We start from the raw sequence: 22089 nt of genomic DNA on the forward strand, positions 1-22089 counted from the left end.
ACCGCACTCAGACCAAAGTCACACAGCTGTTAAAGGTTTTAGATGGTTTTGAATTAAACCGATTTTCTGAAGACAAAGAAAAATCTTTAACTAAAGAAAGAGAAAACCGAGCGGCTGGAGGACTACTTTGTTGTAAACAGCAGGTATTTGAGCTCTGATAGGTTCGTTGCATTTATAGTCCGCTGTCCTAAGGCGTCCATGTTTCCACACAGACACACGGCTGCTGCGTTCACTGACCTGCTGTTTATCAGGAAAATGAGTCTTTATGTCCTTCAGCTGCCGGCTGATCGCCAAAATGGACTCTGAGCAGAAGAAGAAATCATCAGGAAACGACCCAGTAACCACAAAACAGGAGCTGAAACACCTCTGTCGTGTGTTTTTGTGTCGTGTGTTTTTCACTGTCGAACACGTGATTTATTGTTCGTGTTTCATCTATAAACTGACACGTCGGAGGCGCGTCGTCTCCTGATGTCTCACAGAAACGTGAAGCTGTGCTGGACTCACCGTCCTCTGGAGGAGCGGGAAAAGGCTCCGACATCTTAGGAGGAGTGCGAGCTGGAAGAGAGGAGAACGAGGAGCTCAGACTGCAAAATAAATGTGACGACATGAAAACAAAAGAAGAAATGACGAGAGTGTCTTTGTCCTCATTAGGATGAATATTTTAAAAAGGCACAAAGAACCAATCAGATCCTCCCATCCTGTTTGGCTCTTACAGCGAGTAATGTTTACTCCTCTCACTTTTCAAATATGGCCTGCTTCTCAAAATCAGCCAGAGCAGAACTGATGGCGATGCTGCAGGTGGATCAACAGGTGAGGAAATAGAAGCTTTCGGGGAAACTAAACACAGATTTTGTTGGTGCAGTGTTGATTAAAGATGAACTCAGCGTCCTTTTCAATAGCAATATTTCACAGATCTCGTTGTATGTACGTATAACTGTATTCTTTATTCAACATCTGAGCTGCGATGCTCCGGGTCCACCTACAGATGGCGCTCTTTGGCTGGAAGATGGCCTTGTAGTCCTCGGCGTTGTGGATCTCAGCAGACGACAGCTTCTCGTCCGCCTCGTCCTCGCTAGGGCTCCGCCTCTCCCCTTCGGGGCTCCGCCTGTCAGACTCTGAACGGTGCTTCAACCTGATGACATCACAAACATTTGTTTGTTTTTAGAAGAAAAACTGCAAATTTTTTACTTTATTTACTTTTATTAAAGAATCTGGAAGCGAAACTTTTCCACTGAAGTCAAATAAGATTATATATATATATATATATATATATATATATATATATATATATATATATATATATATGACATGTGATCTGAGTGTTTGATGAATGAAACCAGTGGCTCATGTATAAAACTTTAAATCCAGGAGTCAGTACTTGCAGTATCTGGAGTATTTTCTCCTGTCTCTCAGTGTGCCGTACCTCTGCGATCTGCAGGTGGTCGTGGGTCTCTCGTAGTTCTTTCGCAGTGCCGCTCCTTTGGGGTCCTTCTTCGGCTCTGTGAGCGGCTGGTCGTCCTGGATGATCCCCTGGATCACGGCGCCACCGCTCTTCTTTACCCTCTTCAGATCGACCACGTAGGACGACACACTCGACAGCTGATGAGACACGCCGATCTGACATGTGGAGAAGGTGGAAGATTAAGATTACCTAAAACTTCTGCACAGTACTGTTACTGAGCGGTGGGCGGAGCTACACACCAGCTGCTGGTTGCAGATGGCGAGGTCAGACACCTTTCCCCAGCACCGCGTCAAAGCAGCGGTCCGGTTCCCAGCCGAAGACCCGCAGCGAGTCCGTGGCGCCGCTGTACAGGCAGGAGCCATCTGGGCTAAAACATATACACCTGAAACCACAGGGACAGGGGTCAGAGGTCACATTCCAGTTACACCCTGCTGCAACGGGGAAAAACTCACCTGACCGGAGTCGTGTCGCCCTCCAACGATCCGATCATCGTAAACTTCTCCAGATCCCACAGCTTGATGGTCCTGCAAGCACATGCAGAGTTCATACAGCTGCAGCTCATTAGAGACACCTGTAGGTGTTTTATAGTGTCAGGTGAAGACGCTACAACACGGCTGAGGAACAGGAAGAGACCTCCAACAGATCCACGGTCAGCAGTGACAAGTCAGTAAATGAGGAGAAAGAGAAAAGAGGAACGAAACACGAACAAAAGAGGGAGTGGAGGGCAAAGTGCACCTCTCAGTGCATCATGGGAAGTCCCCAGGAACCTGAGGGATGGTTAGGGTCGCCTAACCCAGCTCTAACTACAAGCTAAGCTAAAGACATTTTTATAATTAATTGAAGAAAGTATGTGTTTGAGTCACTTCTTATTCTCATAAATGAGAGTAAGATTTATTCCATCAATAAACTGTTTGAGATAAAAATGACCCTGCTCCCTGTTCTGTCACTAAAACAGGCCAAAACCTACAAAATGTCTCATTTCTTTGAAGTGACACATTCAAAGCTTTAACGGCTCCATCACGATCACATGACAATCGGAAAATCAGGCCACAAACTACAGCTTTGCTTGCTGGTGTAACTTATAAACTGTCTCTAACACCAGGTCGATGTCCTCAAATTAAACATAATAATCAATTTAAGTGATTCATGTTGGAATACTTATTTATACTTCATATGCAAAAATAAAGAAATGATTAAATACTGAGTGCATTTGCTGGTTGTGTTGGAGAAAGGATGAGTTATTATTTCCATTTTATTATATTTATATTATATTTCCTGTTTACTTTTAGTTATAAATGTATGATTTAGTGGCACATGCAGAGGACATGTAGAAGACACAGGACATGTATGTGAAAAAAAGTAAAAGAATTTCAGACTAAAAGAAATGTTACATTTAAAAAAATGCCACAAACAATCAAACTCAGCACCAAAATAAAATCTTGGCGGCACAGAGAGAGGACAACCTCGCGCACACACACATTTGGAAAATCACATAGTTTGACCATAAAAATTCCCAGAATAATTAGTATTTGAGATTGCTGAAGCAACATCACTAAAGAAAAATATCCTTGCATGTCACTTTCGTTTAAAAATATAAAAAATGTGAAGTTTTTTTTTTTGTAAAACATAAAAACATAAAAACAACAAAACTTAAGACCTTAAGAAAGAGATAAAGGATTGAGAAAGTTTATTCATGCAGGTCCATATGACAGAGAATATGCATGTTCTTTTAGTTTTCATATTATTATAATTTATATTTAATTGTGTTGTGGTTTGCAGTGTTTTGTGTTCTTTTCACTTTAAATTTGTGAAAGGAAAAAGCTGAAATTTAAATAGTTAAAACTTGAAATGTGAATAGTTGATTTTTGTATTATATGATTTATTTATTACATTTTATGTGGAGTGAATAAATAAAAGTATATTTACGGTGGCCCCTAGAGACAAAGCACATACAAACTTCAAATCACGTACGAACTCTGAAGCATGTACAAACTCCAAAACACGTACAAACTCCAAAACACGTAAAAACACGTACAAACTCCGAAGCACGTAAAAACTCAGAAGCATATAAAAACTCAGAAGCATATAAAAACTCAAAACACGTACAAAAGACAACAGAAGTGCTCCAGGATGCTGGGCGCAGTGTTGAGCCTTTGTTATCTTGTGGCTACACAAGCCAGCAAGTACCAACGACCGGATTTGGTGTGTGGTAATAACAGGTAAATGAACTTTTTTTTAAATTATTTGAATATATATATGAGTGCCTGTGTATAAATACACAAACAATACACACATGCTTTCAATTGTGTAATTTAAGTGATCTAGTAGCTCTGCTTTGGAAGTTCAGTTCATGCTAGAAATGTGTTTTGGAGTTTGTACGTGTTTTGTCTCTAGGGGCCACCGCATATATTTATATATAAACATATATAAATAAAACCACTTGTTTTTATGTTAGTAATTCCTTTTGTGCATAATTTTATATTATTGTTAATAATAAATTAATTAAAGCAACAAAACAACCTGAAGAGCCGGTTCGGAGCCGAAAGAGCCGGCTCTTTTTAGTGAGCCGAACCGAAAGAGCCGGCTCTCTAAAAAGAGCCGGAAATCCCATCACTACACTACACCCATAAAATCGGCTAGTCTGACAGATAAGGAGAAGACGACGGTGGTATGTAAACTGTGTTTTTGTGCTGCGTATTGTTTGTTTGAACGCAGTTTGGATTCTGACCATACGAAGATGTTTTTGTGACACGCCCACCGCTACGTTTGCTATTCGGTTTGGTGTGTGTGTGTGCTGTGGCTCTGCAGGCGTTCACCTGAGTTTGAAGGAATTGCTGTTGCCTTTGTTTTGGATTTTGGCATGCTGCTTATGTTGAATGCTTAAAATGAGTGGATCACAGGCTGCATCTGTTGTTGGATAAACTGAAATTGGATAAGATTAAGGAGTATGCTAGAAGAGAGAATAAAGCGATCAGCAAAGAAGGCACCCACAGCTGTGGCCAAACAGACTGCAACAGATCGGTCTCAGAAGGAGCACCCAACAAACTCCAATGCCACCTTCCTCCCACTATCTGTTAAACTGTTTAAATGGAGTGTGAGGCAGACATGCTAAAACAGTGACCTAAAAGCATTACCAATAAACAATGGGATCAATACATAAATGAAAGAAATGCAGCTGATAAAAAAAGCCATAAACTACTTTCATTTGTTTAGTGGTGATTGCCAGTTTAGTTGGGTTTTTTTTGAGACACAGAGAGTGAGAGATCCTGTCCTACATTACTTTAAAAAAGAAGATATTTTCAGAGCTGTTGATATATGAAGCTCTGAGCATTGAGTGTTGCATTGTGAGAGTTTCAGTAAAAAGCCTGCAAATTATTGCATTTATACTGGAGAGCAAAGAAAAATTAAATTCTACTTGTACTATGGAAAATCAGTTTCATAAAAGCTACATAAACAGAGCTGAAGAAGACTGCGTTTGTAAAACTAGCGGTAACGTGTGAGAATTATAAGTTATAAGACTGTTTCTGCTATCGATACAATTTGTGTTGTTAATCCTAAATGATTCACGGTGACAACATCATAAGAACAAGGTCATTTTACTCCACACACACACACATTTGGAAAATCACATAGTTTGACCATAAAAATTCCCAGAATAATTAGTATTTGAGATTGCTGAAGCAACATCACTAAAGAAAAATATCCTTGCATGTCACTTTCGTTTAAAAATATAAAAAATGTGAAGTTTTTTTTTTGTAAAACATAAAAACAACAAAACTTAAGACCTTAAGAAAGAGATAAAGGATTGAGAAAGTTTATTCATGCAGGTCCATATGACAGAGAATATGCATGTTCTTTTAGTTTTCATATTATTATAATTTATATTTAATTGTGTTGTGGTTTGCAGTGTTTTGTGTTCTTTTCACTTTAAATTTGTGAAAGGAAAAAGCTGAAATTTAAATAGTTAAAACTTGAAATGTGAATAGTTGATTTTTGTATTATATGATTTATTTATTACATTTTATGTGGAGTGAATAAATAAAAGTATATTTACGGTGGCCCCTAGAGACAAAGCACATACAAACTTCAAATCACGTACGAACTCTGAAGCATGTACAAACTCCAAAACACGTAAAAACACGTACAAACTCCAAAACACGTAAAAACACGTACAAACTCCGAAGCACGTAAAAACTCAGAAGCATATAAAAACTCAGAAGCATATAAAAACTCAAAACACGTACAAAAGACAACAGAAGTGCTCCAGGATGCTGGGCGCAGTGTTGAGCCTTTGTTATCTTGTGGCTACACAAGCCAGCAAGTACCAACGACCGGATTTGGTGTGTGGTAATAACAGGTAAATGAACTTTTTTTTAAATTATTTGAATATATATATGAGTGCCTGTGTATAAATACACAAACAATACACACATGCTTTCAATTGTGTAATTTAAGTGATCTAGTAGCTCTGCTTTGGAAGTTCAGTTCATGCTAGAAATGTGTTTTGGAGTTTGTACGTGTTTTGTCTCTAGGGGCCACCGCATATATTTATATATAAACATATATAAATAAAACCACTTGTTTTTATGTTAGTAATTCCTTTTGTGCATAATTTTATATTATTGTTAATAATAAATTAATTAAAGCAACAAAACAACCTGAAGAGCCGGTTCGGAGCCGAAAGAGCCGGCTCTTTTTAGTGAGCCGAACCGAAAGAGCCGGCTCTCTAAAAAGAGCCGGAAATCCCATCACTACACTACACCCATAAAATCGGCTAGTCTGACAGATAAGGAGAAGACGACGGTGGTATGTAAACTGTGTTTTTGTGCTGCGTATTGTTTGTTTGAACGCAGTTTGGATTCTGACCATACGAAGATGTTTTTGTGACACGCCCACCGCTACGTTTGCTATTCGGTTTGGTGTGTGTGTGTGCTGTGGCTCTGCAGGCGTTCACCTGAGTTTGAAGGAATTGCTGTTGCCTTTGTTTTGGATTTTGGCATGCTGCTTATGTTGAATGCTTAAAATGAGTGGATCACAGGCTGCATCTGTTGTTGGATAAACTGAAATTGGATAAGATTAAGGAGTATGCTAGAAGAGAGAATAAAGCGATCAGCAAAGAAGGCACCCACAGCTGTGGCCAAACAGACTGCAACAGATCGGTCTCAGAAGGAGCACCCAACAAACTCCAATGCCACCTTCCTCCCACTATCTGTTAAACTGTTTAAATGGAGTGTGAGGCAGACATGCTAAAACAGTGACCTAAAAGCATTACCAATAAACAATGGGATCAATACATAAATGAAAGAAATGCAGCTGATAAAAAAGCCATAAACTACTTTCATTTGTTTAGTGGTGATTGCCAGTTTAGTTGGGTTTTTTTTGAGACACAGAGAGTGAGAGATCCTGTCCTACATTACTTTAAAAAAGAAGATATTTTCAGAGCTGTTGATATATGAAGCTCTGAGCATTGAGTGTTGCATTGTGAGAGTTTCAGTAAAAAGCCTGCAAATTATTGCATTTATACTGGAGAGCAAAGAAAAATTAAATTCTACTTGTACTATGGAAAATCAGTTTCATAAAAGCTACATAAACAGAGCTGAAGAAGACTGCGTTTGGCCTATTGTTGCAGAATAAGCAGATTTCTTTGTGTCTTTAATTAAACAAGCGGCGCACAACTTTAGGCTCTACAGCATAGGTGTCAAACTCTGGCCCGTGGGCCAAATTTGGCCCACAGACTAATTACATTTGGCCCGCGAAGCCATACCAAATTACTATCAGAGCTGGCCTACTGGTATTATACAGCTAATATATATATTGTTTAGTATTAAGCTTTGCTTGTTCCATATTCAGTTTTTCAGCAAAACTTGTTTGAGTCCATAAGAAAAGATTCATTCTTATATCTGGAGGAAGATTTTTTTTTTTTCAATAAATATTAACGTTAGCCCGCGACCTTGTTCCAGTTTTGAATTTTGGCCCACTGTGTATCTGAGTTTGACACCCCTGCTCTACAGTAATTAGTCATTTAACTTGACTGGATAGATGTGTGAAACTCTCATCCCTGAGGAGCAGCCAAGCCAAGGTGTGACTTAGGGTTCTCACAAAGATGTAGAAACGGGTTTGTGTGTGTGAGTGTGTACCTGTTTAGACAGCTTTGTAGGACCGAAACTTGAAATGTTACTATACTTGTGGGGACCAACAGTCACCTGTGAGGACAAAGTGCCTGTCCCCACGAGCTTGAATGCATTATTGAGGCTCAAATCCTCAGGGTTACGAGTAGGCGTTCATTTTTCATGGTTCATGATGTCAATGAGATGTCCTCACTAAGATATGAAAACGAGTGTGTGTGTGTGAGACTCACGGCTGGGGGTTGATGATGTTCAGGATGTCCACGACTATGGACGGATCATTCATGGAGACGGCGGTGTCAAGAGCGATCTGCACACAAACAAAGAGCAGTTTGAAAATATTTTGATTGACACAAACGAACTGAAAACAAAACAATAAAAGAAGGAGCTGCATGAATGAGCTGCCCGGCTGTATCCGGGCAGAAGACCGCCAAACGGTCATGACCTTCTCACACACGTGCGAGCTGCTGGTACCGGTGTGTCAGCCTCACCTTGATGCCGTCTCGGGTCCACACCCCTCGGACCGTCTGCAGGTTCTTCAGTCGGCTGCTCAGCGTCACACACATGGTCTCGTGACCCTTCTTCATCTGGGTCAGGGCCTCCTCGTCACTCAGGGCTCCAGATCTGTGGTTGGGTGAAGACTGACCGACCACACACGTTCAGCTTTATTCTCATCATCAAAGCTGTCGCGAGAATCTAAAAACACTGACGCGTGCACTCACGGGCAGGAAGTCGGCCACGTTCAGCCTGATGGTCTCGTGACCCTTCTTCATCTGGGTCAGGGCCTCCTCGTCACTCAGGGCTCCAGATCTGTGGTTGGGTGAAGACTGACCGACCACACACGTTCAGCTTTATTCTCATCATCAAAGCTGTCGCGAGAATCTAAAAACACTGACGCGTGCACTCACGGGCAGGAAGTCGGCCACGTTCAGCCTGATGGTCTCGTGACCCTTCTTCATCTGGGTCAGGGCCTCCTCGTCACTCAGGGCTCCAGATCTGTGGTTGGGTGAAGACTGACCGACCACACACGTTCAGCTTTATTCTCATCATCAAAGCTGTCGCGAGAATCTAAAAACACTGACGCGTGCACTCACGGGCAGGAAGTCGGCCACGTTCAGCCTGATGGTCTCGTGACCCTTCTTCATCTGGGTCAGGGCCTCCTCGTCACTCAGGGCTCCAGATCTGTGGTTGGGTGAAGACTGACCGACCACACACGTTCAGCTTTATTCTCATCATCAAAGCTGTCGCGAGAATCTAAAAACACTGACGCGTGCACTCACGGGCAGGAAGTCGGCCACGTTCAGCCCGATGGTCTCGTGACCCTTCTTCATCTGGGTCAGGGCCTTATTACAAAATAATTTCTCACACATCATTTTAGTTGTTAATTTAGACTCATAAAACCTCTCATATAACCGCACTCAGACCAAAGTCACACAGCTGTTAAAGGTTTTAGATGGTTTTGAATTAAACCGATTTTCTGAAGACAAAGAAAAATCTTTAACTAAAGAAAGAGAAAACCGAGCGGCTGGAGGACTACTTTGTTGTAAACAGCAGGTATTTGAGCTCTGATAGGTTCGTTGCATTTATAGTCCGCTGTCCTAAGGCGTCCATGTTTCCACACAGACACACGGCTGCTGCGTTCACTGACCTGCTGTTTATCAGGAAAATGAGTCTTTATGTCCTTCAGCTGCCGGCTGATCGCCAAAATGGACTCTGAGCAGAAGAAGAAATCATCAGGAAACGACCCAGTAACCACAAAACAGGAGCTGAAACACCTCTGTCGTGTGTTTTTGTGTCGTGTGTTTTTCACTGTCGAACACGTGATTTATTGTTCGTGTTTCATCTATAAACTGACACGTCGGAGGCGCGTCGTCTCCTGATGTCTCACAGAAACGTGAAGCTGTGCTGGACTCACCGTCCTCTGGAGGAGCGGGAAAAGGCTCCGACATCTTAGGAGGAGTGCGAGCTGGAAGAGAGGAGAACGAGGAGCTCAGACTGCAAAATAAATGTGACGACATGAAAACAAAAGAAGAAATGACGAGAGTGTCTTTGTCCTCATTAGGATGAATATTTTAAAAAGGCACAAAGAACCAATCAGATCCTCCCATCCTGTTTGGCTCTTACAGCGAGTAATGTTTACTCCTCTCACTTTTCAAATATGGCCTGCTTCTCAAAATCAGCCAGAGCAGAACTGATGGCGATGCTGCAGGTGGATCAACAGGTGAGGAAATAGAAGCTTTCGGGGAAACTAAACACAGATTTTGTTGGTGCAGTGTTGATTAAAGATGAACTCAGCGTCCTTTTCAATAGCAATATTTCACAGATCTCGTTGTATGTACGTATAACTGTATTCTTTATTCAACATCTGAGCTGCGATGCTCCGGGTCCACCTACAGATGGCGCTCTTTGGCTGGAAGATGGCCTTGTAGTCCTCGGCGTTGTGGATCTCAGCAGACGACAGCTTCTCGTCCGCCTCGTCCTCGCTAGGGCTCCGCCTCTCCCCTTCGGGGCTCCGCCTGTCAGACTCTGAACGGTGCTTCAACCTGATGACATCACAAACATTTGTTTGTTTTTAGAAGAAAAACTGCAAATTTTTTACTTTATTTACTTTTATTAAAGAATCTGGAAGCGAAACTTTTCCACTGAAGTCAAATAAGATTATATATATATATATATATATATATATATATATATATATATATATATATATATATATATGACATGTGATCTGAGTGTTTGATGAATGAAACCAGTGGCTCATGTATAAAACTTTAAATCCAGGAGTCAGTACTTGCAGTATCTGGAGTATTTTCTCCTGTCTCTCAGTGTGCCGTACCTCTGCGATCTGCAGGTGGTCGTGGGTCTCTCGTAGTTCTTTCGCAGTGCCGCTCCTTTGGGGTCCTTCTTCGGCTCTGTGAGCGGCTGGTCGTCCTGGATGATCCCCTGGATCACGGCGCCACCGCTCTTCTTTACCCTCTTCAGATCGACCACGTAGGACGACACACTCGACAGCTGATGAGACACGCCGATCTGACATGTGGAGAAGGTGGAAGATTAAGATTACCTAAAACTTCTGCACAGTACTGTTACTGAGCGGTGGGCGGAGCTACACACCAGCTGCTGGTTGCAGATGGCGAGGTCAGACACCTTTCCCCAGCACCGCGTCAAAGCAGCGGTCCGGTTCCCAGCCGAAGACCCGCAGCGAGTCCGTGGCGCCGCTGTACAGGCAGGAGCCATCTGGGCTAAAACATATACACCTGAAACCACAGGGACAGGGGTCAGAGGTCACATTCCAGTTACACCCTGCTGCAACGGGGAAAAACTCACCTGACCGGAGTCGTGTCGCCCTCCAACGATCCGATCATCGTAAACTTCTCCAGATCCCACAGCTTGATGGTCCTGCAAGCACATGCAGAGTTCATACAGCTGCAGCTCATTAGAGACACCTGTAGGTGTTTTATAGTGTCAGGTGAAGACGCTACAACACGGCTGAGGAACAGGAAGAGACCTCCAACAGATCCACGGTCAGCAGTGACAAGTCAGTAAATGAGGAGAAAGAGAAAAGAGGAACGAAACACGAACAAAAGAGGGAGTGGAGGGCAAAGTGCACCTCTCAGTGCATCATGGGAAGTCCCCAGGAACCTGAGGGATGGTTAGGGTCGCCTAACCCAGCTCTAACTACAAGCTAAGCTAAAGACATTTTTATAATTAATTGAAGAAAGTATGTGTTTGAGTCACTTCTTATTCTCATAAATGAGAGTAAGATTTATTCCATCAATAAACTGTTTGAGATAAAAATGACCCTGCTCCCTGTTCTGTCACTAAAACAGGCCAAAACCTACAAAATGTCTCATTTCTTTGAAGTGACACATTCAAAGCTTTAACGGCTCCATCACGATCACATGACAATCGGAAAATCAGGCCACAAACTACAGCTTTGCTTGCTGGTGTAACTTATAAACTGTCTCTAACACCAGGTCGATGTCCTCAAATTAAACATAATAATCAATTTAAGTGATTCATGTTGGAATACTTATTTATACTTCATATGCAAAAATAAAGAAATGATTAAATACTGAGTGCATTTGCTGGTTGTGTTGGAGAAAGGATGAGTTATTATTTCCATTTTATTATATTTATATTATATTTCCTGTTTACTTTTAGTTATAAATGTATGATTTAGTGGCACATGCAGAGGACATGTAGAAGACACAGGACATGTATGTGAAAAAAAGTAAAAGAATTTCAGACTAAAAGAAATGTTACATTTAAAAAAATGCCACAAACAATCAAACTCAGCACCAAAATAAAATCTTGGCGGCACAGAGAGAGGACAACCTCGCGCACACACACATTTGGAAAATCACATAGTTTGACCATAAAAATTCCCAGAATAATTAGTATTTGAGATTGCTGAAGCAACATCACTAAAGAAAAATATCCTTGCATGTCACTTTCGTTTAAAAATATAAAAAATGTGAAGTTTTTTTTTTTGTAAAACATAAAAACATAAAAACAACAAAACTTAAGACCTTAAGAAAGAGATAAAGGATTGAGAAAGTTTATTCATGCAGGTCCATATGACAGAGAATATGCATGTTCTTTTAGTTTTCATATTATTATAATTTATATTTAATTGTGTTGTGGTTTGCAGTGTTTTGTGTTCTTTTCACTTTAAATTTGTGAAAGGAAAAAGCTGAAATTTAAATAGTTAAAACTTGAAATGTGAATAGTTGATTTTTGTATTATATGATTTATTTATTACATTTTATGTGGAGTGAATAAATAAAAGTATATTTACGGTGGCCCCTAGAGACAAAGCACATACAAACTTCAAATCACGTACGAACTCTGAAGCATGTACAAACTCCAAAACACGTAAAAACACGTACAAACTCCAAAACACGTAAAAACACGTACAAACTCCGAAGCACGTAAAAACTCAGAAGCATATAAAAACTCAGAAGCATATAAAAACTCAAAACACGTACAAAAGACAACAGAAGTGCTCCAGGATGCTGGGCGCAGTGTTGAGCCTTTGTTATCTTGTGGCTACACAAGCCAGCAAGTACCAACGACCGGATTTGGTGTGTGGTAATAACAGGTAAATGAACTTTTTTTTAAATTATTTGAATATATATATGAGTGCCTGTGTATAAATACACAAACAATACACACATGCTTTCAATTGTGTAATTTAAGTGATCTAGTAGCTCTGCTTTGGAAGTTCAGTTCATGCTAGAAATGTGTTTTGGAGTTTGTACGTGTTTTGTCTCTAGGGGCCACCGCATATATTTATATATAAACATATATAAATAAAACCACTTGTTTTTATGTTAGTAATTCCTTTTGTGCATAATTTTATATTATTGTTAATAATAAATTAATTAAAGCAACAAAACAACCTGAAGAGCCGGTTCGGAGCCGAAAGAGCCGGCTCTTTTTAGTGAGCCGAACCGAAAGAGCCGGCTCTCTAAAAAGAGCCGGAAATCCCATCACTACACTACACCCATAAAATCGGCTAGTCTGACAGATAAGGAGAAGACGACGGTGGTATGTAAACTGTGTTTTTGTGCTGCGTATTGTTTGTTTGAACGCAGTTTGGATTCTGACCATAGAAGATGTTTTTGTGACACGCCCACCGCTACGTTTGCTATTCGGTTTGGTGTGTGTGTGTGCTGTGGCTCTGCAGGCGTTCACCTGAGTTTGAAGGAATTGCTGTTGCCTTTGTTTTGGATTTTGGCATGCTGCTTATGTTGAATGCTTAAAATGAGTGGATCACAGGCTGCATCTGTTGTTGGATAAACTGAAATTGGATAAGATTAAGGAGTATGCTAGAAGAGAGAATAAAGCGATCAGCAAAGAAGGCACCCACAGCTGTGGCCAAACAGACTGCAACAGATCGGTCTCAGAAGGAGCACCCAACAAACTCCAATGCCACCTTCCTCCCACTATCTGTTAAACTGTTTAAATGGAGTGTGAGGCAGACATGCTAAAACAGTGACCTAAAAGCATTACCAATAAACAATGGGATCAATACATAAATGAAAGAAATGCAGCTGATAAAAAAGCCATAAACTACTTTCATTTGTTTAGTGGTGATTGCCAGTTTAGTTGGGGTTTTTTTGAGACACAGAGAGTGAGAGATCCTGTCCTACATTACTTTAAAAAAGAAGATATTTTCAGAGCTGTTGATATATGAAGCTCTGAGCATTGAGTGTTGCATTGTGAGAGTTTCAGTAAAAAGCCTGCAAATTATTGCATTTATACTGGAGAGCAAAGAAAAATTAAATTCTACTTGTACTATGGAAAATCAGTTTCATAAAAGCTACATAAACAGAGCTGAAGAAGACTGCGTTTGTAAAACTAGCGGTAACGTGTGAGAATTATAAGTTATAAGACTGTTTCTGCTATCGATACAATTTGTGTTGTTAATCCTAAATGATTCACGGTGACAACATCATAAGAACAAGGTCATTTTACTCCACACACACACACATTTGGAAAATCACATAGTTTGACCATAAAAATTCCCAGAATAATTAGTATTTGAGATTGCTGAAGCAACATCACTAAAGAAAAATATCCTTGCGTGTCACTTTCGTTTAAAAATATAAAAAATGTGAAGTTTTTTTTTTGTAAAACATAAAAACATAAAAACAACAAAACTTAAGACCTTAAGAAAGAGATAAAGGATTGAGAAAGTTTATTCATGCAGGTCCATATGACAGAGAATATGCATGTTCTTTTAGTTTTCATATTATTATAATTTATATTTAATTGTGTTGTGGTTTGCAGTGTTTTGTGTTCTTTTCACTTTAAATTTGTGAAAGGAAAAAGCTGAAATTTAAATAGTTAAAACTTGAAATGTGAATAGTTGATTTTTGTATTATATGATTTATTTATTACATTTTATGTGGAGTGAATAAATAAAAGTATATTTACGGTGGCCCCTAGAGACAAAGCACATACAAACTTCAAATCACGTACGAACTCTGAAGCATGTACAAACTCCAAAACACGTAAAAACACGTACAAACTCCAAAACACGTAAAAACACGTACAAACTCCGAAGCACGTAAAAACTCAGAAGCATATAAAAACTCAGAAGCATATAAAAACTCAAAACACGTACAAAAGACAACAGAAGTGCTCCAGGATGCTGGGCGCAGTGTTGAGCCTTTGTTATCTTGTGGCTACACAAGCCAGCAAGTACCAACGACCGGATTTGGTGTGTGGTAATAACAGGTAAATGAACTTTTTTTTAAATTATTTGAATATATATATGAGTGCCTGTGTATAAATACACAAACAATACACACATGCTTTCAATTGTGTAATTTAAGTGATCTAGTAGCTCTGCTTTGGAAGTTCAGTTCATGCTAGAAATGTGTTTTGGAGTTTGTACGTGTTTTGTCTCTAGGGGCCACCGCATATATTTATATATAAACATATATAAATAAAACCACTTGTTTTTATGTTAGTAATTCCTTTTGTGCATAATTTTATATTATTGTTAATAATAAATTAATTAAAGCAACAAAACAACCTGAAGAGCCGGTTCGGAGCCGAAAGAGCCGGCTCTTTTTAGTGAGCCGAACCGAAAGAGCCGGCTCTCTAAAAAGAGCCGGAAATCCCATCACTACACTACACCCATAAAATCGGCTAGTCTGACAGATAAGGAGAAGACGACGGTGGTATGTAAACTGTGTTTTTGTGCTGCGTATTGTTTGTTTGAACGCAGTTTGGATTCTGACCATACGAAGATGTTTTTGTGACACGCCCACCGCTACGTTTGCTATTCGGTTTGGTGTGTGTGTGTGCTGTGGCTCTGCAGGCGTTCACCTGAGTTTGAAGGAATTGCTGTTGCCTTTGTTTTGGATTTTGGCATGCTGCTTATGTTGAATGCTTAAAATGAGTGGATCACAGGCTGCATCTGTTGTTGGATAAACTGAAATTGGATAAGATTAAGGAGTATGCTAGAAGAGAGAATAAAGCGATCAGCAAAGAAGGCACCCACAGCTGTGGCCAAACAGACTGCAACAGATCGGTCTCAGAAGGAGCACCCAACAAACTCCAATGCCACCTTCCTCCCACTATCTGTTAAACTGTTTAAATGGAGTGTGAGGCAGACATGCTAAAACAGTGACCTAAAAGCATTACCAATAAACAATGGGATCAATACATAAATGAAAGAAATGCAGCTGATAAAAAAGCCATAAACTACTTTCATTTGTTTAGTGGTGATTGCCAGTTTAGTTGGGGTTTTTTTGAGACACAGAGAGTGAGAGATCCTGTCCTACATTACTTTAAAAAAGAAGATATTTTCAGAGCTGTTGATATATGAAGCTCTGAGCATTGAGTGTTGCATTGTGAGAGTTTCAGTAAAAAGCCTGCAAATTATTGCATTTATACTGGAGAGCAAAGAAAAATTAAATTCTACTTGTACTATGGAAAATCAGTTTCATAAAAGCTACATAAACAGAGCTGAAGAAGACTGCGTTTGTAAAACTAGCGGTAACGTGTGAGAATTATAAGTTATAAGACTGTTTCTGCTATCGATACAATTTGTGTTGTTAATCCTAAATGATTCACGGTGACAACATCATAAGAACAAGGTCATTTTACTCCACACACACACACATTTGGAAAATCACATAGTTTGACCATAAAAATTCCCAGAATAATTAGTATTTGAGATTGCTGAAGCAACATCACTAAAGAAAAATATCCTTGCGTGTCACTTTCGTTTAAAAATATAAAAAATGTGAAGTTTTTTTTTTGTAAAACATAAAAACATAAAAACAACAAAACTTAAGACCTTAAGAAAGAGATAAAGGATTGAGAAAGTTTATTCATGCAGGTCCATATGACAGAGAATATGCATGTTCTTTTAGTTTTCATATTATTATAATTTATATTTAATTGTGTTGTGGTTTGCAGTGTTTTGTGTTCTTTTCACTTTAAATTTGTGAAAGGAAAAAGCTGAAATTTAAATAGTTAAAACTTGAAATGTGAATAGTTGATTTTTGTATTATATGATTTATTTATTACATTTTATGTGGAGTGAATAAATAAAAGTATATTTACGGTGGCCCCTAGAGACAAAGCACATACAAACTTCAAATCACGTACGAACTCTGAAGCATGTACAAACTCCAAAACACGTAAAAACACGTACAAACTCCAAAACACGTAAAAACACGTACAAACTCCGAAGCACGTAAAAACTCAGAAGCATATAAAAACTCAGAAGCATATAAAAACTCAAAACACGTACAAAAGACAACAGAAGTGCTCCAGGATGCTGGGCGCAGTGTTGAGCCTTTGTTATCTTGTGGCTACACAAGCCAGCAAGTACCAACGACCGGATTTGGTGTGTGGTAATAACAGGTAAATGAACTTTTTTTTAAATTATTTGAATATATATATGAGTGCCTGTGTATAAATACACAAACAATACACACATGCTTTCAATTGTGTAATTTAAGTGATCTAGTAGCTCTGCTTTGGAAGTTCAGTTCATGCTAGAAATGTGTTTTGGAGTTTGTACGTGTTTTGTCTCTAGGGGCCACCGCATATATTTATATATAAACATATATAAATAAAACCACTTGTTTTTATGTTAGTAATTCCTTTTGTGCATAATTTTATATTATTGTTAATAATAAATTAATTAAAGCAACAAAACAACCTGAAGAGCCGGTTCGGAGCCGAAAGAGCCGGCTCTTTTTAGTGAGCCGAACCGAAAGAGCCGGCTCTCTAAAAAGAGCCGGAAATCCCATCACTACACTACACCCATAAAATCGGCTAGTCTGACAGATAAGGAGAAGACGACGGTGGTATGTAAACTGTGTTTTTGTGCTGCGTATTGTTTGTTTGAACGCAGTTTGGATTCTGACCATACGAAGATGTTTTTGTGACACGCCCACCGCTACGTTTGCTATTCGGTTTGGTGTGTGTGTGTGCTGTGGCTCTGCAGGCGTTCACCTGAGTTTGAAGGAATTGCTGTTGCCTTTGTTTTGGATTTTGGCATGCTGCTTATGTTGAATGCTTAAAATGAGTGGATCACAGGCTGCATCTGTTGTTGGATAAACTGAAATTGGATAAGATTAAGGAGTATGCTAGAAGAGAGAATAAAGCGATCAGCAAAGAAGGCACCCACAGCTGTGGCCAAACAGACTGCAACAGATCGGTCTCAGAAGGAGCACCCAACAAACTCCAATGCCACCTTCCTCCCACTATCTGTTAAACTGTTTAAATGGAGTGTGAGGCAGACATGCTAAAACAGTGACCTAAAAGCATTACCAATAAACAATGGGATCAATACATAAATGAAAGAAATGCAGCTGATAAAAAAGCCATAAACTACTTTCATTTGTTTAGTGGTGATTGCCAGTTTAGTTGGGGTTTTTTTGAGACACAGAGAGTGAGAGATCCTGTCCTACATTACTTTAAAAAAGAAGATATTTTCAGAGCTGTTGATATATGAAGCTCTGAGCATTGAGTGTTGCATTGTGAGAGTTTCAGTAAAAAGCCTGCAAATTATTGCATTTATACTGGAGAGCAAAGAAAAATTAAATTCTACTTGTACTATGGAAAATCAGTTTCATAAAAGCTACATAAACAGAGCTGAAGAAGACTGCGTTTGTAAAACTAGCGGTAACGTGTGAGAATTATAAGTTATAAGACTGTTTCTGCTATCGATACAATTTGTGTTGTTAATCCTAAATGATTCACGGTGACAACATCATAAGAACAAGGTCATTTTACTCCACACACACACACATTTGGAAAATCACATAGTTTGACCATAAAAATTCCCAGAATAATTAGTATTTGAGATTGCTGAAGCAACATCACTAAAGAAAAATATCCTTGCGTGTCACTTTCGTTTAAAAATATAAAAAATGTGAAGTTTTTTTTTTGTAAAACATAAAAACAACAAAACTTAAGACCTTAAGAAAGAGATAAAGGATTGAGAAAGTTTATTCATGCAGGTCCATATGACAGAGAATATGCATGTTCTTTTAGTTTTCATATTATTATAATTTATATTTAATTGTGTTGTGGTTTGCAGTGTTTTGTGTTCTTTTCACTTTAAATTTGTGAAAGGAAAAAGCTGAAATTTAAATAGTTAAAACTTGAAATGTGAATAGTTGATTTTTGTATTATATGATTTATTTATTACATTTTATGTGGAGTGAATAAATAAAAGTATATTTACGGTGGCCCCTAGAGACAAAGCACATACAAACTTCAAATCACGTACGAACTCTGAAGCATGTACAAACTCCAAAACACGTAAAAACACGTACAAACTCCAAAACACGTAAAAACACGTACAAACTCCGAAGCACGTAAAAACTCAGAAGCATATAAAAACTCAGAAGCATATAAAAACTCAAAACACGTACAAAAGACAACAGAAGTGCTCCAGGATGCTGGGCGCAGTGTTGAGCCTTTGTTATCTTGTGGCTACACAAGCCAGCAAGTACCAACGACCGGATTTGGTGTGTGGTAATAACAGGTAAATGAACTTTTTTTTAAATTATTTGAATATATATATGAGTGCCTGTGTATAAATACACAAACAATACACACATGCTTTCAATTGTGTAATTTAAGTGATCTAGTAGCTCTGCTTTGGAAGTTCAGTTCATGCTAGAAATGTGTTTTGGAGTTTGTACGTGTTTTGTCTCTAGGGGCCACCGCATATATTTATATATAAACATATATAAATAAAACCACTTGTTTTTATGTTAGTAATTCCTTTTGTGCATAATTTTATATTATTGTTAATAATAAATTAATTAAAGCAACAAAACAACCTGAAGAGCCGGTTCGGAGCCGAAAGAGCCGGCTCTTTTTAGTGAGCCGAACCGAAAGAGCCGGCTCTCTAAAAAGAGCCGGAAATCCCATCACTACACTACACCCATAAAATCGGCTAGTCTGACAGATAAGGAGAAGACGACGGTGGTATGTAAACTGTGTTTTTGTGCTGCGTATTGTTTGTTTGAACGCAGTTTGGATTCTGACCATACGAAGATGTTTTTGTGACACGCCCACCGCTACGTTTGCTATTCGGTTTGGTGTGTGTGTGTGCTGTGGCTCTGCAGGCGTTCACCTGAGTTTGAAGGAATTGCTGTTGCCTTTGTTTTGGATTTTGGCATGCTGCTTATGTTGAATGCTTAAAATGAGTGGATCACAGGCTGCATCTGTTGTTGGATAAACTGAAATTGGATAAGATTAAGGAGTATGCTAGAAGAGAGAATAAAGCGATCAGCAAAGAAGGCACCCACAGCTGTGGCCAAACAGACTGCAACAGATCGGTCTCAGAAGGAGCACCCAACAAACTCCAATGCCACCTTCCTCCCACTATCTGTTAAACTGTTTAAATGGAGTGTGAGGCAGACATGCTAAAACAGTGACCTAAAAGCATTACCAATAAACAATGGGATCAATACATAAATGAAAGAAATGCAGCTGATAAAAAAGCCATAAACTACTTTCATTTGTTTAGTGGTGATTGCCAGTTTAGTTGGGTTTTTTTTGAGACACAGAGAGTGAGAGATCCTGTCCTACATTACTTTAAAAAAGAAGATATTTTCAGAGCTGTTGATATATGAAGCTCTGAGCATTGAGTGTTGCATTGTGAGAGTTTCAGTAAAAAGCCTGCAAATTATTGCATTTATACTGGAGAGCAAAGAAAAATTAAATTCTACTTGTACTATGGAAAATCAGTTTCATAAAAGCTACATAAACAGAGCTGAAGAAGACTGCGTTTGGCCTATTGTTGCAGAATAAGCAGATTTCTTTGTGTCTTTAATTAAACAAGCGGCGCACAACTTTAGGCTCTACAGCATAGGTGTCAAACTCTGGCCCGTGGGCCAAATTTGGCCCACAGACTAATTACATTTGGCCCGCGAAGCCATACCAAATTACTATCAGAGCTGGCCTACTGGTATTATACAGCTAATATATATATTGTTTAGTATTAAGCTTTGCTTGTTCCATATTCAGTTTTTCAGCAAAACTTGTTTGAGTCCATAAGAAAAGATTCATTCTTATATCTGGAGGAAGATTTTTTTTTTTTCAATAAATATTAACGTTAGCCCGCGACCTTGTTCCAGTTTTGAATTTTGGCCCACTGTGTATCTGAGTTTGACACCCCTGCTCTACAGTAATTAGTCATTTAACTTGACTGGATAGATGTGTGAAACTCTCCTCCCTGAGGAGCAGCCAAGCCAAGGTGTGACTTAGGGTTCTCACAAAGATGTAGAAACGGGTTTGTGTGTGTGAGTGTGTACCTGTTTAGACAGCTTTGTAGGACCGAAACTTGAAATGTTACTATACTTGTGGGGACCAACAGTCACCTGTGAGGACAAAGTGCCTGTCCCCACGAGCTTGAATGCATTATTGAGGCTCAAATCCTCAGGGTTACGAGTAGGCGTTCATTTTTCATGGTTCATGATGTCAATGAGATGTCCTCACTAAGATATGAAAACGAGTGTGTGTGTGTGAGACTCACGGCTGGGGGTTGATGATGTTCAGGATGTCCACGACTATGGACGGATCATTCATGGAGACGGCGGTGTCAAGAGCGATCTGCACACAAACAAAGAGCAGTTTGAAAATATTTTGATTGACACAAACGAACTGAAAACAAAACAATAAAAGAAGGAGCTGCATGAATGAGCTGCCCGGCTGTATCCGGGCAGAAGACCGCCAAACGGTCATGACCTTCTCACACACGTGCGAGCTGCTGGTACCGGTGTGTCAGCCTCACCTTGATGCCGTCTCGGGTCCACACCCCTCGGACCGTCTGCAGGTTCTTCAGTCGGCTGCTCAGCGTCACACACATGGTCTCGTGACCCTTCTTCATCTGGGTCAGGGCCTCCTCGTCACTCAGGGCTCCAGATCTGTGGTTGGGTGAAGACTGACCGACCACACACGTTCAGCTTTATTCTCATCATCAAAGCTGTCGCGAGAATCTAAAAACACTGACGCGTGCACTCACGGGCAGGAAGTCGGCCACGTTCAGCCTGATGGTCTCGTGACCCTTCTTCATCTGGGTCAGGGCCTCCTCGTCACTCAGGGCTCCAGATCTGTGGTTGGGTGAAGACTGACCGACCACACACGTTCAGCTTTATTCTCATCATCAAAGCTGTCGCGAGAATCTAAAAACACTGACGCGTGCACTCACGGGCAGGAAGTCGGCCACGTTCAGCCTGATGGTCTCGTGACCCTTCTTCATCTGGGTCAGGGCCTCCTCGTCACTCAGGGCTCCAGATCTGTGGTTGGGTGAAGACTGACCGACCACACACGTTCAGCTTTATTCTCATCATCAAAGCTGTCGCGAGAATCTAAAAACACTGACGCGTGCACTCACGGGCAGGAAGTCGGCCACGTTCAGCCCGATGGTCTCGTGACCCTTCTTCATCTGGGTCAGGGCCTTATTACAAAATAATTTCTCACACATCATTTTAGTTGTTAATTTAG

The 22089-nt window shown here is 39.8% G+C and overlaps 2 protein-coding genes across 9 annotated transcripts; both read right to left on the bottom strand.

Moving 5' to 3' along the window:
- Positions 1-45: 45 nt before the first annotated feature.
- LOC146678099 (katanin p80 WD40 repeat-containing subunit B1-like) lies at positions 46-8960 on the bottom strand. Of its 4 annotated transcripts, none has more exons than XM_085404145.1 (6): positions 1915-1968; positions 1702-1844; positions 1424-1617; positions 984-1132; positions 505-555; positions 46-302 (listed from the first exon to the last, which is right to left on the bottom strand). In XM_085404145.1, exons 2-6 carry the CDS (start codon positions 1822-1824, stop codon positions 91-93), a joined length of 729 nt encoding a protein of 242 aa, XP_085260271.1. In that variant the 5' UTR covers positions 1825-1844; positions 1915-1968; the 3' UTR covers positions 46-90. The 4 variants fall into 4 exon arrangements, with proteins under 4 accessions (XP_085260271.1, XP_085260353.1, XP_085260433.1 ...); XM_085404227.1 differs by lacking the exons at positions 46-302; positions 505-555; positions 984-1132 and adding exons at positions 7821-7897; positions 8079-8228; positions 8868-8960 and having other exon boundaries at positions 1479-1617; positions 1915-1986; XM_085404307.1 differs by lacking the exons at positions 46-302; positions 505-555; positions 984-1132 and adding exons at positions 7821-7897; positions 8079-8228; positions 8310-8895 and having other exon boundaries at positions 1479-1617; positions 1915-1986.
- An 83-nt stretch (positions 8961-9043) lies between these two features.
- LOC146678100 (katanin p80 WD40 repeat-containing subunit B1-like) lies at positions 9044-22072 on the bottom strand. Of its 5 annotated transcripts, none has more exons than XM_085404968.1 (6): positions 10915-10966; positions 10702-10844; positions 10424-10617; positions 9982-10130; positions 9503-9553; positions 9044-9300 (listed from the first exon to the last, which is right to left on the bottom strand). In XM_085404968.1, the coding sequence occupies exons 2-6, from the start codon at positions 10822-10824 to the stop codon at positions 9089-9091; spliced, it is 729 nt and encodes a 242-aa protein (XP_085261094.1). In that variant the 5' UTR covers positions 10825-10844; positions 10915-10966; the 3' UTR covers positions 9044-9088. The 5 variants fall into 5 exon arrangements, with proteins under 5 accessions (XP_085261094.1, XP_085261152.1, XP_085261186.1 ...); XM_085405060.1 differs by lacking the exons at positions 9044-9300; positions 9503-9553; positions 9982-10130 and adding exons at positions 21119-21195; positions 21377-21526; positions 21980-22072 and having other exon boundaries at positions 10479-10617; positions 10915-10986; XM_085405132.1 differs by lacking the exons at positions 9044-9300; positions 9503-9553; positions 9982-10130 and adding exons at positions 21119-21195; positions 21377-21526; positions 21608-22007 and having other exon boundaries at positions 10479-10617; positions 10915-10986.
- Positions 22073-22089: the final 17 nt, after the last annotated feature.

The sequence above is a fragment of the Rhamphochromis longiceps genome, linkage group LG1, assembly GCF_057381845.1.
Source record: "Rhamphochromis longiceps isolate RC_006_pf linkage group LG1, R_longiceps_female_GT1.1, whole genome shotgun sequence".
NCBI classification, from domain to species: Eukaryota; Metazoa; Chordata; class Actinopteri; order Cichliformes; family Cichlidae; genus Rhamphochromis; species Rhamphochromis longiceps.